This window comes from Caenorhabditis briggsae (assembly GCF_000004555.2).
Source record: "Caenorhabditis briggsae complete genome, chrIV, whole genome shotgun sequence".
NCBI lineage: Eukaryota > Metazoa > Nematoda > Chromadorea > Rhabditida > Rhabditidae > Caenorhabditis > Caenorhabditis briggsae.
The window spans coordinates 9645858-9662924 of NC_013487.2; the positions used below are offsets into that span (position 1 = coordinate 9645858).

General features: G+C 38.3%; 4 protein-coding genes across 4 annotated transcripts; 3 read left to right on the forward strand and 1 right to left on the reverse strand.

The window, feature by feature from the left end:
- Nucleotides 1-383: 383 nt before the first annotated feature.
- Nucleotides 384-3986, forward strand: Cbr-abt-1 (the record flags this gene model as incomplete). Its single annotated transcript, XM_002633665.1, has 13 exons — nucleotides 384-437; nucleotides 737-881; nucleotides 927-1008; nucleotides 1058-1250; nucleotides 1514-1603; nucleotides 1647-1763; nucleotides 1808-1928; nucleotides 1976-2684; nucleotides 2732-2965; nucleotides 3016-3132; nucleotides 3182-3358; nucleotides 3406-3504; nucleotides 3557-3986. 13 exons carry the CDS (start codon nucleotides 384-386, stop codon nucleotides 3984-3986), a joined length of 2568 nt encoding a protein of 855 aa, XP_002633711.1.
- Nucleotides 3987-4072: 86 nt separating this feature from the next.
- On the forward strand, nucleotides 4073-7036 carry CBG03395 (the record flags this gene model as incomplete). The annotated part of the gene is made up of 10 exons (XM_045235734.1): nucleotides 4073-4205; nucleotides 4253-4393; nucleotides 4440-4571; nucleotides 4616-4727; nucleotides 4775-5029; nucleotides 5253-5703; nucleotides 5751-6146; nucleotides 6194-6369; nucleotides 6420-6683; nucleotides 6733-7036. 10 exons carry the CDS (start codon nucleotides 4073-4075, stop codon nucleotides 7034-7036), a joined length of 2364 nt encoding a protein of 787 aa, XP_045092383.1.
- Nucleotides 7037-7285: 249 nt separating this feature from the next.
- CBG03396 lies at nucleotides 7286-8627 on the forward strand (the record flags this gene model as incomplete). The annotated part of the gene is made up of 7 exons (XM_002633667.1): nucleotides 7286-7391; nucleotides 7440-7635; nucleotides 7678-7797; nucleotides 7848-7995; nucleotides 8046-8208; nucleotides 8250-8343; nucleotides 8384-8627. The coding sequence occupies 7 exons, from the start codon at nucleotides 7286-7288 to the stop codon at nucleotides 8625-8627; spliced, it is 1071 nt and encodes a 356-aa protein (XP_002633713.1).
- Nucleotides 8628-12111: 3484 nt separating this feature from the next.
- Nucleotides 12112-16677, reverse strand: Cbr-gon-4 (the record flags this gene model as incomplete). The annotated part of the gene is given in 12 exon segments (XM_045235735.1): nucleotides 12112-12309; nucleotides 12359-12526; nucleotides 12571-13038; nucleotides 13098-13292; nucleotides 13309-13374; nucleotides 13419-14279; nucleotides 14329-15390; nucleotides 15438-15685; nucleotides 15742-15880; nucleotides 15927-16133; nucleotides 16187-16562; nucleotides 16613-16677. The coding sequence occupies 12 exon segments, from the start codon at nucleotides 16675-16677 to the stop codon at nucleotides 12112-12114; spliced, it is 4053 nt and encodes a 1350-aa protein (XP_045092384.1).
- Between the last annotated feature and the right edge of the window lie 390 nt (nucleotides 16678-17067).

Here is a 17067-nt window from a genome sequence, read left to right on the forward strand (position 1 = left end):
ACAGCAAAGCAAGCACACAACTCTAATTTCTTCCACCTAGTGCCACATCATCTCACCAATCTTTTCCTGAACATCTAGTTTATTTCTGAGCAAACGAACGATGAGTTCAGTCTTGTCAAGTGTTGGTTCTGCGAGAAGATCGATTAGAAATATCTGGCGAAAAGTAAAGTTAGGGGTCTAGTAGTACTGTAAGAACATTCTTCAGGATCTATACTATTTCCGTTCGAATCATCCATTTTTCATTTTAATCTTCATCGCTCTATTCGTCACATGTTACAATGTTTGGTGGCATAATGCGGTATATCTCCAGAATTCTTAGAACCTATGAAGAAAAGAATTTTATTTAGCAAGCTGCGAACGAATCGCTCGGAGCAATATCTAGAATGGATGTGTTCGATAATTTCAGATTGTCGAAGCACAAATTTGTGAGAATGTTGGTTAGTGACATTTCCAAATATTCGACGGTCCCACAATGACAACTACAGTAACCTGAAAATAATGATTTCCGTGCGATTCCGGTCAATTTTTTGACTGTCAAAATTCTTCTTTTCCGACCTTTTTTACTAAAAATAACAGAAAAATCGGCAAAAAGCTGTAAAAATCGAGAAAAAATCCGAAAAAAAATTTTAGGTTACTGTAGTTTTCGTTGTGGGACCTTCAGCCACGGCCACTGGCTTTTGTCTTCCACAGCTCCTTTTTTGCATACCAGAAAAAAAAACTAGTTTATAATTTCCAGATTTGCATTCCAAAGACGGTAGTGGACTACCGTTTTTCTACAGTAACCGATGCAATTCGTCTAACACATTTGGATTTTCCTGCTCTGGAATTCACAAAAGACTTGGAAAAAGCAAGAAAACGATTGAGTGATGGCGACATTGATAGTAGGTGGAAGGCTACATTCAAGATTATTTGAGTTGATTTTTCAGTTTTGATTCTTTTCACAAAACTGATTGAAACAGGAAAAGACGTCGAGTACAACATCATCAGCCAAAACGGAGACCTGAATAAGTATCGAACTTTTTTTAAAAATAACTATTTTGTTTTCAATTTGTTTAAGGCACTACTGTATTCACTGTGATGATAGAAGAAAGGAAACATGGGGAAATGCAATCGAATCACAAATTATTGTCAATAGATTCCTATACTGGATGGTCCGATCTAGAGGATTTAATCATAGGAAACCACATTTTCATTTGAGCAATATCTATGTTAAAGGGACCGACAGTGATCCAATGTATTCGAAAAGACAGGTAACATTGATTTTCGATTTATCTCACAAATACCGTAAAACCTCTAATAGAAGAGCCCTATTGTCAAATTTGAGCTCAATTATCTCGATTCCTGTGAAATATATCAAACATTTGTCAACTGATAAAATATTGGTAATATCATGATAATTAGTTTATCAATTGTCCACTTTTTCATATCTTTGGCAGGAACCGAGATAAATTGGCTCAAAATTGAAAGTTAGGGGACCTTTTATTAGAGGTTTTGTGGTATCTTCCGATTTCAGACGGATTTATTTATTGCATGGCTGATTCTCATCCCAATTTGCTCTCGATTAATTGACTTGTGGAACGACGAACGAGAGAGTGGATTTTATGTAAAACATCTAAACCTAACATTCTGCTATCAATTACTTTCAGAAGTTGCTTCTTTCCCTTCGTGTCCGCCGAATTGAATATTTCATTGCAAAGTATGTCTTCTGGTACGGAATCTCTCTGGTCATCAGTTTAACAGTTTTCGTTGTAAATGTCTCTGTGGTGAGTTAAACTCAAACCCTGCCATTTCTCATTCTTTTTCTCAGGTCCCAGCAGTATTCACTGCTACTTATCTTCCATTTTTGGTATGCTACGTGGCATGTATCATAATGTTTACTGTTTTCCTGGCAACGCTTTTCCCTGGATCACCATTGGTTTCGAAATTTGGTATTGATTTTTCATATAGGTTTTCACATTAATTTCTTATCTCCTAGTTGGATTCCTTTTGATGGCAGCTGGGGAATTTGGATTCGGAAATGTGTATCAAGGAACCCTATTTTTCCAACTTTCTGTTCGATTTTTCGGAAAAACAGAAGGTGATGGATATTGGATAGATGCAGTATGCCTGATGTGTATGACGGTCAACAGTGTTCTGATGATGGCACTGTCTGTTTATCTCGATACTTTCTTTTTCTCATACACTCAAGAGCCACTCAAATTCTATTTCCCCCTGGAAAGATCATACTGGATGCCTGCTCCAAGAGGTCCTTTAGTTGACAAGTTCTTCATAAAACAGATTCTCGTTCCGAAAGTTGTCAAGAATGAATCAGCTCTCAAAAAGTCAGTAGAAGCAGCTTCTCCTATCAAAAAAACCACAACGAATGGGAAAGAAGCGAACCCAAAAGAAATTTCGCATTTCCCATTGGTTGTTTTTTATGGAATTTGTAAACGAATCAACAATCATTGGAAAGTGAATCAGTTGAGTTTGACAATTCGTCTTGGAGAAATTCTGACTCTATATGGTCATTATGGATGTGGAAGTGACGAGATTTTGTCTATTCTCAGTGGACAGATGAAACCGGAATACGGAGAAGTAATGATGGAAAAATCACAAAGATATCTGATAGTTTCGATGACGGCGGATGTTCCAAATCTGAACTACCTCACAGTAACCAATTATCTTGAATTTGTGTGTAGTATGAGGTCAGTCTGAAAAATTTATTGACAAATTCAGAGTTCTATTATTTAAGGGGAGTCTCTCTATCATTTTCAATCTTGACCGAGATGCTCGAAGAGTTGGATCTTGTGAAAGTGCAGAATAGACCTCTCGATCTTCTCTCCACAACTCAAAAAGAGCGTCTCAGAATTGCTGCTGTTTTTGTTGGGCATCCCGATTTAGTTTTAATTGATTGGCCAACAAAAGAATCGTTACCCGAATGGAAGTATATGATCCTTCGATTTATTGAGAAACGGAAAGAGAATAAGTGATTTGCTGATCCCAGTTTTCCTCCAATCCTTGCTTCCTCATTTTCAGAGCCATCATCATATCATCATACGATGCAGAAGAAACTGAAGCGATATCGGATAAGGTGGTATTGTTAAGTGAGGGATATGTGGTTTTGAATGGATCCAGTGAGATTTACAAACAATCGTAATTATTATCCCAATATGGAAATTACCGGTTTCAAACTGAATTTCAGAATGAATAGTGTTTTCGAAGTTCGTCTTTGGCCTCTTTTTGCATTCACTGATGACCAAATTCGTGGAATGATAGCTGCTGTGACACTTGGGGATGAGCAAATGAAGAATGATGCAAAGTTTTTTGAAACTTCGAATGGAAAAATCCGAATCACTCTGCCGATCATTTACAGAAGAAGGTGAATCTGAATTTTTTCAAACTCTGAATTTTAAAAAAGTATTCTAGTATCCCCTTGATAATTCGAGAATTGGAAGCAATCGCAGCACAATATGAAATTGCTTTCTACGAATTCAGCAAACCAAATATTCACGATATTTATACAAAGTGAGTTATTTCCATAGATGTCCGGATTCCGAATTCCGGATTCTGGTTTCAGAATTCCGGTTTCCACTTTCCACTTTTCGGACTCCGGATTCTTGAGAATTCTGGATTCTGGATTCTGGATTCTGGATTCTGGATTCTGGATTCTGGATTCTGGATTCTGGATTCTGGATTCTGGATTCTGGATTCTGGATTCTGGATTCTGGATTCTGGATTCTGGATTCTGGATTCTGGATTCTGGATTCTGGATTCTGGATTCTGGATTCTGGATTCTGGATTCTGGATTCTGGATTCTGGATTCTGGATTCTGGATTCTGGATTCTGGATTCTGGATTCTGGATTCTGGATTTTGGATTCTGGATTCTGGATTCTGGATTCTGGATTCTGGATTCCGTTTCTCGAAAATCGCATTCCGGACATTTAATTTCACAGTTCCTGCTATGAACCACTGCAATATCAACCACTGGAAAACTATGACCAACTGAAAGAGTATTATGCAAAACGTAAATCAACTTTTTTCTAATTCTTCATGTGACTTTTTTTTTCTATAGAAGAGCCAATTAGTCGAACAATGTACTTCTTCAAAAATATGGTACGAATCCTCAAGGACAGGCAATTTCTGTATCAAGCAGCTGCAATTTTTGGTCTTTTCTTGGTTCTCGGTCTACTTACTTTGATATCGTACCACGGAACTCATCAACATTGTAGCTCTCTTTTTCTATCATCAAAATCAATTTGATTCATTTTTCAGACACTCATGAAATCTCCTTTGAAGCTAACGATCGCCCTATCACTATCTACTGTGACGATTGTAATTCGAAAGGAATCACAACTTCTCAAGTTACATTTGTTAAGAAAAATGATAGACAACAATTGATGGATAACCAAGCTGGTAGAATTTTAAAAAGTCCTCGTTTCTTGTATAAATATACTTTCAGTTCTCTATTGGAAACCAAAATCCGCAAAAGCAGATTTGGAACTGTTTTCTGTGAGTCGTGGAGATGAAACATTCACAATGGTCGTTCAAAACTTTGCTATCTCCCAATTGATTGCCAAAATGATTGGAAAACGTAAAGTTTCTGATGAATTATCTCTATGATAATGGAAATTTTAGCTCCAAGGATCAAGCCAATTCTTGAAAGTGGAGAATTCCGAACAAGCATCACAGAAACTGGATTCTCGATGGTGTTCAATGACGTCAGCAAAAATCAGGCAGCCATGATTCTGTTTGTTTTTTCATGAGATGCACAGAATGCAACTAAAATTTTTGCAGATCTGAATCATATCCTCTGATGTACACATTTGGAGTGTTCCAGACTTTTGTCTACACTTTATCAGCAATTCTTCCATTACGATTGATTTCTGTCAATATGAGACCAGACAGTCTTCTGTTTCCGTGGCCAAGATATTTATACTTCAGTCTCATCTTTGGTGCGAACCTGATCATGTTCATGGTTCTCTCGATTATTCTGATTTCCATTTTTCTGTTTATGGGCTTTTTCCAAACAAGTGCTGCTTTTTGTTTCTTGTAAGTGTATTTCCTTTAAACACTCTAATAGAACGCCACCCCTAACTTTCAAATTTGAGAAAATTTATCTCGGTTTCTGTGAAAGATATCAAAAGGTAATTCATGATGAATGTTTTGCCAGTTGGCCACTTTTTAAAATATCTTTTACACGAGTTGAGATATATGGACTGAAAGCTGGATGTTTGGGTAGCACGATTAGGGTGTTTACGGTCACTATTTGCAGCCGTCTGTTTGGTGCATGGTTCCTTTCCTACATTTCAACTCTTCCGTTGATATACCTTCTCGTATTCACAATCCAGAATTCGATGGCTGTTGTTCCAACAGTCATGGCGATTTCTTCTCTTTTGGTCTGTCTTCCAAATATGGTTTCTTCATTTTCGGCTGAAAACCAAATGTCTCTGCAATCTTTATTAAAGTTTGTTAGTTGGACATGCATGATAAGTCCTCCGACTTCTCTTCAAGTACTCGCTTCTTTCCTAAATGCAGGAGAATTCCACGAAGAGAACAATGGAAGTGAGTTTAAAATTTTGCTCAGTGATTTTCTTTGGTCTTTTTCAGCAATTACAGCGTTGACTCTATTTTGTGGTGCACATATATGGATTTTAGTTATTTTTGCCGCTTGTGTTTTTCAACCAGGATTCTCTCTCATCCGACAACACTGGTTCATTTCTTCTGTATGTATCTTTTTCTTTGAATAAAAAAAGATAATTCTCCTTTTCAGACTGCAATCTGGTCTACATTTGAACGAGGAACAACTTTGAAACCGGGTGCTCGAATTAAAAACAGTTTTCTTTTCCCAGCAAGTCCAGCTCCACAGACGGGGGATAGTACAACAGGAGAGAAACCATCAATCGCAGATGGAACTAGTAGATCAGCAGCCGGGAGAGAAATTGACGCCAAACCAAGTTTGGATTATATTTCTGGAGCTTCATCGAGTAATGAAGATATGAGTTATATCACAAATTACGAAGAACATTTGATTGGAAAAATGGCAACAATGAAAAAATGGAATGATAATCAAGAGATTCCAGTTGATAACTCTGCCACTTATTTGCTGGGAGATCAAACGAAGCTCAAAAGTTCTCTATTGAAAACTATTGCGGAGACCAATCCGAAAGTAGATTCCACTTTCATTTTTACTGAAAACCTTTTTTTATTTTTAAGGAGCAAATTGCATATGTTCCGTTTGAGGAATGTCTTCCATCCATCTACACTCCATTTGAGCTACTAGTGAACGTAGCAGCTTGTCATGGTTTCGAAGTCACCGAAGAGCACATTAATTATCTTTTGAATGCGTTTGGAATGAAATCTTTGGCTGCAACTCCCATCAGTTTACTGACGTAAACTCAGATACCAAAAAAATTAAAACCCCAAATTTTGATTTTTTCAGTGATGCCGATCGTCGAATTCTAATGTTGCTTACGAAACTCGTCATAAAACCATCGATTGTGATAATTGATCAACTCGAAATGTTCCTTCCTCATCCAAAAATGATGACAGTCTGGGCAATTTGTGCACGTCTTCGTGCTGATGGCGTCGCAATTATGTACACTTCTCGCCATAACAGCTTTGCTGAACACACTGCAACATGTTGTGCACACTTATACAAGTGCCAATTTGTGAGCACACTTCCTCCGTCAGCAATCAAAGCAAGGTGAGAATTCTCTCGAAGTTTTAGGATCTCTGAAATAATTTTTTAACAGAATGGGATACACAGTTCTGGAAATTGTTCCAAAAGATATCGAACCATTGAAACTACTAAAAATGATCCAAATGGCAATGCCTGATGCAATACAAATGCCTTCAACAAGACAAACGCTCACAGTGATTCTGAAGAGAGATGACGTGGATACTGTTGAAATGGTATTTTTTAACATCTCTTCTGAAAGTCATTATTATCGTTTTCAGGTTCTCGGAAACATCAGAACAATGAGTAGCAACATCCAGAGATACTCTCTTCGTTCCGGAAACTTTGATGAGTTTGTGGCATCTGCTTTCGGAAAGTGAATTAGCTGATGTTTTCATCAATAAATCTTTTCTTTCTATTTTTCTTTGACTAGTTACCATTTCTCGTGATTCCTCTTTAGACTTTTCAGCTGTCTTCTCTTTTCTCAATTAACACCGAGAGCAGCTGAAAATCAAATTCAGCCAAGTGGTGCGTATTCAGAATTCCATTTTCTCTTATCTACCACTTGAGAGAAGCTCTTTCCCTTTTTTTCTGGCTGAGTCTTCAGTCGGTGACGTGGCACTTCTGCCATGTCACAGAATTACAATTGGAACGATGTCGCTTATGAGATGGCTCCGATCTCTCAATATACAGATCTGTACTCAAATCAACCAAGGATTTACATGTTTGAAGGAGGTACGATTTTCTCTAATAATTTAATTTTTGAGAAAAAAAAAATTTAAGCTAAAATCATCGATTTAATCCTTCTTCTTCTAACTGCTGTAGTAACAACGGTGTGGTTGATTATTCTTACCCGAGCTGAATCAAATTTAACAAAGTCCCTTTTGACAGTTACTGTGTCCCAGATTTTTGTAAATCTTCTGGTGAGAGCATTCAAATCTGCAATCATACTCTTCATTGAGTATCCCCAGTTTTCATGGTAATGTAATAAGCATTTTTTGAATACATCTTGTTATTCTAGGCTTTTTGTGGCAAGTAGTGTCGAGACTTCATTCCACTACACACTATATCTACAGTACACTTCATCAGTCCTTTTGTATGTTTTTCTCCGCGAGAAAGATATCAAAAGTTCCTGGACTTTGTGAGTTGATATCCGGTGATTATCGAAAACAGTTTCAAGTAAGCCTTCAGGTTCTACTACATTCCATCAATCGCTGTGGCTCTTTTTGTTTCGATTCTGAATGTGAACTTTAATAAGCTTCTTCTCTCTTTCCCATTTTATATTTATGTCATCTTTTACGTTGGGATGGTCGTTTCGAATGTTGTAATTTTGATTGGAGTAAGTTGTCTGAAAAGTAAATGTTGGTTTGAAGCTACCAGATATTTCAGATTATCGCTTCTTGCACCAAGTACACTCGTGAGAAACTTGGAATCCGTTGCCGCCTCTTTCTTTTTGTTTTCTCTGCGTCTCCGCCCACCCTTTTCAATACCGTAATCACAATCATGGACTTGTTGTTTATGGTTGTCGGGATTACCGATCAATTCCCGATTCGTGAGTTTTCCAGGTGTTTCTTTTGAACCTGATCATTCTAGCCTACATCGTGATGACGACCTATCGGTACAAGGCATTCGAGATCACTCCGTTGTCCATTCTTTTAGCATTCTTTGCATTGATGCCGGATTTGAGGTAATATTTTCTGGTCAAAAATAAATATAGAGAATTTCAGAAAATGGAAGACTTCAAAGACTACAACAACTGCTGAAGTGACTTCAACTGTGACTGAATCTCCATCTATCTCATCCCCTTCTCCGATTCTTCCAACAACAGTTCTAGAAACTTCTGTTCCAATTCCACATCAACTCGAAGACATACCAAGTGTGCAAACAACAACTGCACCAATAGCTACATACGGAAACATGAACTATGGAATGGGAGCTCTTGTTGTCCATATTCAACCAATGAACAATTAATTTGTAAACTGTAAACAAATAAAGATGAGATACTTGTTAACAGTTTGTTTCACAAACAGCGGATAAAATGTGTAAACTAAAGTTATTTCTAGTTTTTCAGCTATGTGCCAATTCTGAAAGGCCCCCTTTTTTACCAGTTTTGAAACTGAAAAAAACAGGTGTCTTTCAGAAATCGGCAAATAGCTGAACAACCTAGAAATTTCAACAAAATGCTGAGAATTAAAAGTTTTCAATCTCGGTCTGTTCCGCACCCTCCGAAATTTTCAAAGTGATCAGAAACTTGACAGCCAAGCTCCAGACTCCTGACAATGGTCAAAATGACCGAAAATCAACTGGAAAATATGTTTTTGTATATCTTAATGACCGGTTTTCTGGAAAAAACTTCATACATTTTTGCTCATTCAATTTATTAAACAAAAAACACATTTAAAAAAGATCATCATAAAACTTGCACAAAAAAGAAAAAACAAGAACACCCGAAAACTGGGGAAAAAGTGAGAAACACATGAAAACCCAGAGAATATCTTTATAAACTACGTTGAGTTGATCTGAATGTACTATGGGTTAAGACGTCATCTGGCAGGCATAACCCAGTCCTTCCAAACGATTGACCATGCTTTGTTGATGGAGAGGGCAACTGCTAAACGGACGGGGAACTGAGTGCGTCGGAGTTTGAAAGTCAAGTTATTGTCGTCGTAACAGTCGATTCTTGGGATCAAGACTGTTTGCCCAACATGACTTCCATCAACAAACTGGCATTTCAAAATACTTCTCCCGATATCCACGACCTTCAACCGTGTCCCATTGCAAAGTCCAGTACTCACATCCAGATTCCTCAGCAGCATCACAATCGAACCAATCTTGAGCTTCAACTTATGTGGTGGGAGCGAAGATGTGTCGATAGAGTTCAGAAACTCTGTCGTGGTGACCTGCCTGTTGCTATCATCTGGTACCTCATCTCTGGAGTAGAAGACTTGTAGTTTTCAATATTTAAATATTAATACAATAGTTCTAACCTTTTCTGCTCCCTCCATTTTGTTGTTAACATCTTCGTTCATTTTGACGACATTGACATTTTTTTGGTATTAAGATTGCGGACTCGGATATATCCTCTCTTGATTTTCTCTCCAAATACTCAATTTATAGAGCTCCTCTTCCAATACGTAAATAATACTCTTCCGATACGATCGGCTTCGTCATTTGCGGATCCATCTCCAACCTTAAGAAGAAATTGGATAAATTGGATCCGATCCATATCTCCTCCCGATACTCGCATATTTGATTTAAGGTGAAGTGTTTGAAAATGTTGCCAGAGGAAGCTCATTTTGATGCAACCATCGACTTGATCCTTGCGTGTTCCTCTTCTGATTACTGGCAACACTTGCTTGAAGTCTCCTCCTAGGATTATGACTTTCCTCCAAATGGAATTTCGTTCTCCATTACATTTCGGAGTAATTTGTCCATTGTCGTGAGCGCATTCTTCGCAATCATGCTATCCTCGACCACGATGAAAACTTTGATTTTTCGAAGTAGAGCAGCTCGACAGTCGTTCTTGATGTCCATTTTGAATAATGAAGCAATGGTTCCTCCATCCGGAAACAAGGTGGAGGTGACGCCGGTCCAAGCACAGCATGCGATCTTGATGTCTTTTCCATGGAGTACTTTAGAGATGACGTTGTAAAGATACGTCTTCCCACTTCCTCCTGGACCACCCAAGAAGAATAATCGCTGTAGAGTGAATCATCCACTGTTTCTATTATTCTTCTGAATGCATTCGTTTGTAGAGGATTCAATGTATCCATAAGACGATCTCCTTGTTTCCTGATGTCGTCAAAATCAATTTGTTCAAGGAGAGGAACAGTCAAGACGTATGTGGGTGGAGCTATTAAAGCCTTATCAATCGTTCTTTCCACTTTCCCAGCTCATCTGATAATACAAATTTTGTAGGGAAATTCATGTAGGAGCATTTTCTTGGATCTTCTTTTCCAGAGATATCATCTCGATTAGCCTCCATTTCATTTAAATCTGCATTCATTTTGAAGTATTCCATTAACTTTGATTCTTTTCTCTCAGAAGTAGCAACAGCTTCTTTTTCTTTTCCCGGGATGAAAGTCACACTTTGACGATTGGGTAGATAGATGGGGAGTCGGCAGATGACGTGGGATTTGATCTGTCATGAGACGAAAAGATGATGACAGGCTTCTGGATCACAGACGTATCTGCAATCCATATACGAACATCTCGTCACGCTCCTTTCCACCGTCTTCTACATTTTGAATCGCAATTGAAGCTCAATCTTGCCCTTTCTAGACGTACTTTATGAGGTACTTGACTACTTCAATCAGAGCACATACCTCGTCATTGATATGAGCATCAAACATCAAAAGGAGATCCGAATTGTAGGGAACGACGTGTTGATTCGTCATGTCACATCCTCCTGACTTGATACTTTTTTCCATTGTCACGTCTTCTGTACTCTAGATACCCATTCTGTTCCCATTTCGTCTCGTCCCGAAATGATTTTGGGAACCTTTTCATGCAGATTCCATCTTTGTTGGTACATGGAGAATTGGGATTATTCAATCCACATGGTCTAAGAATTAGATCAAACTAAATGCTACCTATGAATCATTTGTCGTGCCACAATATCATGAAGTCGTGGTTCTAGAGTGGGATCTGGAATCTCAGCACCAATCAATCGTTCGATGTCGTCCTTCGTTTTAGGCTTATCTCCTTCTTTCATAGCGAGAAGCATTTGAAGATGTGGTAATCCTCTCTTCTGCCATTCAAACACACGAATATGGGTCTTCACTTTTCTAAGTAGAATCTTTTCAATATCACATCCATCGAGTGATCCACTTTTTCATGGAAAACAGGACGATCAGAAGAAGTGTGTCCAGAATACGAATTCTTACTGTATTCTTACTCTTTTCTTACTCTTCTTACTGTAAATATTCACAATTTGTTATTTCAATTTTTTTCAAGAATTGTCAGTCGACTGATATCAGTGGGTTTACAACACTCAAAGTGTTTAATATTCAGAATTTCGAAAAATTGGTTATTCAGAAATTTGAAAATTTGAAAAATTCCGGAATTCGGACAGCTTTTGAATTAATAGATTCGAGAATTTCTGAAATTAAGGAAATCAGCTATTCCGGAATCAGGGATTCATAAATAATCAGGGATTCATAAGGGACTTCATAAATTCAACTTCTGAATTCGAAGATTATCAAGTTATCTAATCATAAAACTCTTAAATTCTGAAGTTCGAACATTTGGAAATTCAGAATTTCTCGATATTAATAGACATCCACTTTTCTTTAATTAGGGAACTAAAACAAATCTTAAAATCCCCCAAGTGTTAGATGTTCTGATTGCATATTTTCAAATGCTCTTCACAAATATTTAGAAAGATTTATTGACGCATACTTATTATACAAGATGTTTCTAAAATTTCAAAGTATTGACAAAGTTAATTAGTGAATTAGTTTCCTTCAGCGTCTTCTTCCTCCATTTTTCTGAGCTCTTCGAGTAAATATTGCAGCCGTGCCACTTTTGATTTTTCTCCGAACGGAAGATCTGGTACAAATGACGGAATCATTGACTCTGTGAAATTTCGCACTGTTTTCAGCGCTTCATTGTAAGCAGTAAGTAGATCAATATCATCTTGCTTTGTCCAATGCTGAAAAACCGTTTGATTTCGGGAATTATAAATATCTTTCTCTCCCTACTCTTTCCGTTATTTCCAATTGTATAAATGACTCGTCTTCTTTCTGAATACACATTTCTCCACATTTCACTACTAAATTCGACGGTGGTTCATTCTTTGCAGGTTTATACGGATATCTCAACACTTCGTCTATGTTATCTATAGTCTCGAATCGAGGAGGCACGTTTTTCTGAAACAAAAACAAGTACACTTTATAATGTCTAATTATTCTACCCAATCTGATTTTGGCTTCTTTCTCGTTTCTAATCCCGTTAAATCAACATATTCAAATTGCTCCCATCTTGGCGCTTTTCGTTTAAATGGAAGACACCAAAAGTGTGATTCTAGTTTCTTCCATAAAGGCCGATCCTGTCCAAAAAGCTGATAAAATCTCATCGTTGCTTGTTCGTCGGTCAAATTAGGATCGTCTTCTAGAAATGTTTGAACGAATCGGAAGAGGCCTTTCAGTGACGGCTCCTTTAGCTTCGCAGCTGTGATGTATCGCTGGAAATTGATGAAAATTAAAAAATAATAATATAAGTTAACCTCAATCGCCATCATCATTTCAACAGCTGATTTATATGAGAGGGAGTTAAAATCCAAATCATAGTCAGATACAATTGCTTCTGGTGGAGCGTATAGAAGAACGAGGATGAGCAACTCTCGATGGTTTTTGAGAATCTGCATTATCCGGGAAACTCTCTGAAAATTAGTTGAACAGAGACTCATGATTCTACTCATGATTCTTAAGAAAATCTCACCTCAATCTCCGACAATTCTTCATTCAAAATAGTTTCCTTGAATTTTTCATATGTGTCTCCATGCATAAAAAGTCTTTTGCCGATATCGTCTATCACTTTTCGCATTATTTTATCTTTCTGTTTCTCATGATACAACTCATCATCAAGTCCTATCGCTCCCATGGCTTCCTGGAAAACTATTGAAATTACTGAACACTGTCAGATTGCTCACTCTTTCAGCTCTCGTCCTTTTCCTGGATGCCCTAATGGCCGTGTTCCCGGCTGCAACTAGCTTCCTCTGTAATTATTTTATCGTGAATAATACAACTTTCGAATGTATACCATTCTCAGAGGTGGTCTAGAACCGGCTAGACCAACTTTTACAGGCGTCTCATCTTTTTCTGAAACAGCATCCTCTTCACATTCTTCGTCATCAGGAGGCACAAGATCGAGTCCTGGCATTGAAGTATCGTCTTCTATCACTGGCTCGGGCATGTTGAAATTGACAGGCGATGCAGATGGTGGTGCATCAGGAATCGAACCAGAATTTGAGTTCTCATAATCCAAATCCGTCGAATATCCCACATTCCAGTAGGAGGAAGAAGGCTCTTCGACTGCATCCAAGTCACATAATTCGTAGTCGTTTAGTGAAGAAAAGTCCGTTGGATCTGATTCCATATACTCTGATTCCATAGAAAATCCACGGGGTGTTCGAGGATTCACAAGTGAGAGTGCAGGGGACTCTCGAGCCCATAATAAGCTGTTCGTTTCCAAATCCATGAAAAAATCGTCATGCTCATCTGGAGATCTACGACCCGGCGTTGGGGGGATGGGGTAGGAGTGGCCGGAAAGGGAATTGGTATCGATGCCATATAAGTCACCAGGGGTCTCAGGAACTTGTCTAGAATCACTTTGAGGACGTCTTGATTTCCGCGTTGTAGTAGGAATAGAGCAGTTCTGTACAGATTGACAAAAACTGTAATCCTCATTACTCTCGTACGTGTAAGAACAGGAGGGTTTCTGTTCATCGATCATCTCCTTCTTAACAGACGAATTTGCAGAATTCTTTGAAGTATCTTTGGTGCATTCTAATTTGCGAGCTGCTTTCGAAGAACGAGAAGGTTTTGTTTTCTGTGCAACATTCTCTGTTTCTGGTGCCGTGCTCAGTTTCATCGGGGTAGGGTTTTTACGACGGTTCGAACTCTAAAATGTCTCGAATATGAAAAATAACTGAAAAGATAATGAAACCTACCTTGACGTAATTGAGTTTCTCTACAAGCTCTTCAACATGTGCGGTATTCATCTTTATCGTACGTCCATCTGGCCCTTTTCCAATATCTACGTACTCGGGTTTATCGTCGTGGCTGCCTGATGACATGTATTTTTCCCTCTGTTTTATTGGGGTCATTATCAACGTTGAATCTGATTTCCGATGAATCTGTTTATCTTCGGTAACGTTGAAAACTTTTTTGAATTCACGGAACCATCCTGGTTGAGATACTGAAGGCCATGTATAAATCGGAGAGTCGGTTTGTCTCCATGTCTTAGCAGGTATTGTTATTTTGGAAATTCCCTGTTCTGCTGCCTGGAAATTGAATAATTGAAAAAATATATGTGTTAGCGTAATTCTTACCTGAATGATTTGATGAATCGGGTTTTTACTCTCTTTTCTCATTGATTTCAAATGAGACCGAATTTTGTAGGGATCCCTTGCGGGCAGACAATGCTTGTGAATCATTGTGTATCTATCAGGAACTTCTTTATCAGCGCGCCTGGGAAGATGATGAAACTGAAGTATTGCGACTGCCAACATAACATCTTCTTCGTTCAGGAACGGTAGTGGTTTTTCAATATAAATCGGTTGGCACGGTGGTAGTAGTCCAGGATAGCGGATAGCTTCACTTCTAGAAAGCACAGCTGCAGCTTCTGGTCTCAGTGCTTGTCCTCCACATCGATCCGTATTTTGCGCATAGTTTAGCAAGCTATCATCAACTTTTGGAAAATCATTGATATCGTGGCAAGATGTGATAGCTGCATCTAGGTTTGACACATTGAAAACAGATGTCGATGGTTTTTGCTGCCGAATATCATCAAGCTCATTTAACATCAACTGTGAATCGTTTCGCACGTGACTAAGTGTGTCATCATGGTGGCAGGTGACAACAAATTGTGTTAGAAGCTGTACATGCTGTTCCAATTGGGTACGAAGCTGATCGATCTCTTGAGGACGGAATGTCACCGGAGCATATCTCAAAAGACTGCATGATTCGGCAGAGGAAGCTGTCAGTTCATCCTTTTGCGGAGTATCAATACTCTGAAATAACTTTAATTTACAATTTAAAGTTCGCTTATCAGCAAAACCTTTCGTTGTTGCCGTTTCTTTGGATCTTCTGCATGAGTAGTTTCTTCAGGGAAAATATTCAGAGGAATCTCTTTTTCAGCTAAAAGTGTATCCATCATCAACGCCTTCACTTCGTGCCTTGGAATCTGTGTAGTTTTATCCTGCCTCGTTTCATCCCAGTCTTCCACATTCAAATTATCGGCGATCACATTGTAATCTTCGTCTTCAGTGTCATCCTCAGTGTCGTCACCTGCTTTCTCGTCAAAGTCTAGAATTCGTACCAAATTTGACGGTGTATAATCATCTTAATTCTAAAATCCTTACCTTCCGCTGGGCACTTTATAGATATGACAAAGTTTCGATAATCATCATCATCCACAACATTATCCAGTGTATGTACCAATGCTGCTGATCCAGGCCGAGTGTCGTTTAGAGTCATTTGCAAAGAATGACTTTCATCTTGCTGAATAAAAATCATTAAAATAGCGTTTTACTCATTTTGAACGCACTTCCTGTCCTTCTCCAAACAGAAGTTCATTCAATTCTTCGTTATCGAGATCCGAAGATGTTTCAGCTTCTTCACCAGTTTTTTCTTGTTTCTCGTTATCATCTTTATCAACTTCTTTGCTTTCCTCTTCGTCTTCGTCGTCATCTTCTTCTTCTTCTTCCTCATCCAATTCTTCATCTTCACTTTCTTCTGCTTCTCCGTCATTTTGCTGAAAGATTTTGAGTTATTTAGAGCTTGTCATTTTCAACAAAAAAAAGTTACCCTTGAGCAGTCTCTCTCTTCGACGTAATCATCATCATATTCGTCATCTTCCTCATATTCCAAATCGAGAAAATTCTTGGGTCCTTTATCTTCTATACGGAGAGCAAATTTCTTGGGGGTGTTATTGGTTGATGATGCTACAGATCCGTCTGCTTTTTTTCTAGATCGCATGTTTCGAACACTAGGAAGATTGCTATCATTCTCCCGGATTCCTAACAACACGTCTATCGTTGCTGGGTACTTTATAAGATGGTGAAGAATCGATCGTACATTCAAAGATGATAAATTCATTGACTTTGCTTTATTTTCCAAAATTTTATCAGTCGCTTCTAGCAGCCTTTCCATTTCATTATCGTTTTTCTCTTCTATTGATTCTCTGAAAATAAAACAATGTATTTACATGAAAGTTTTCAGAGAAATTCTAACCTTGAAACATTTGGATCAAATGCTGACGACGTGGACGGCTGATCTTCTTCGGGATTCTGCTCCATTTTGCAACTGAAAGAGGAATACTTATTATTATCATTGAAAAACTAAATATCAAGTTTTAATTATAAAAAATATGTTCGCGCACTCTTTCTCTCCGCCTCTCATCTTTCTCGTGTACCAATGGAGCGCAATTGCAACCCGTGTTCAAAAACAGGGAGACCCCGCAAATTCCGGAGAAAAAAAATTTCCGGGGAAAGATAAACTCCGGAAGAACACTGGAAGTTGGCTGCGTGCCAGATTCAAAAATTTTGAAACGTGCTTTGAAAAAACGTGAAGTTAAACGTTGTTGAGTCGCTACTCACCGAAAAGCCGCGACGCGACCGCGCTACGCGTCCAAACTTGGCGCGCTCTCCAATTTTTAAAACTAAGTTTCCTTCCGCGAGGCCGTGCGC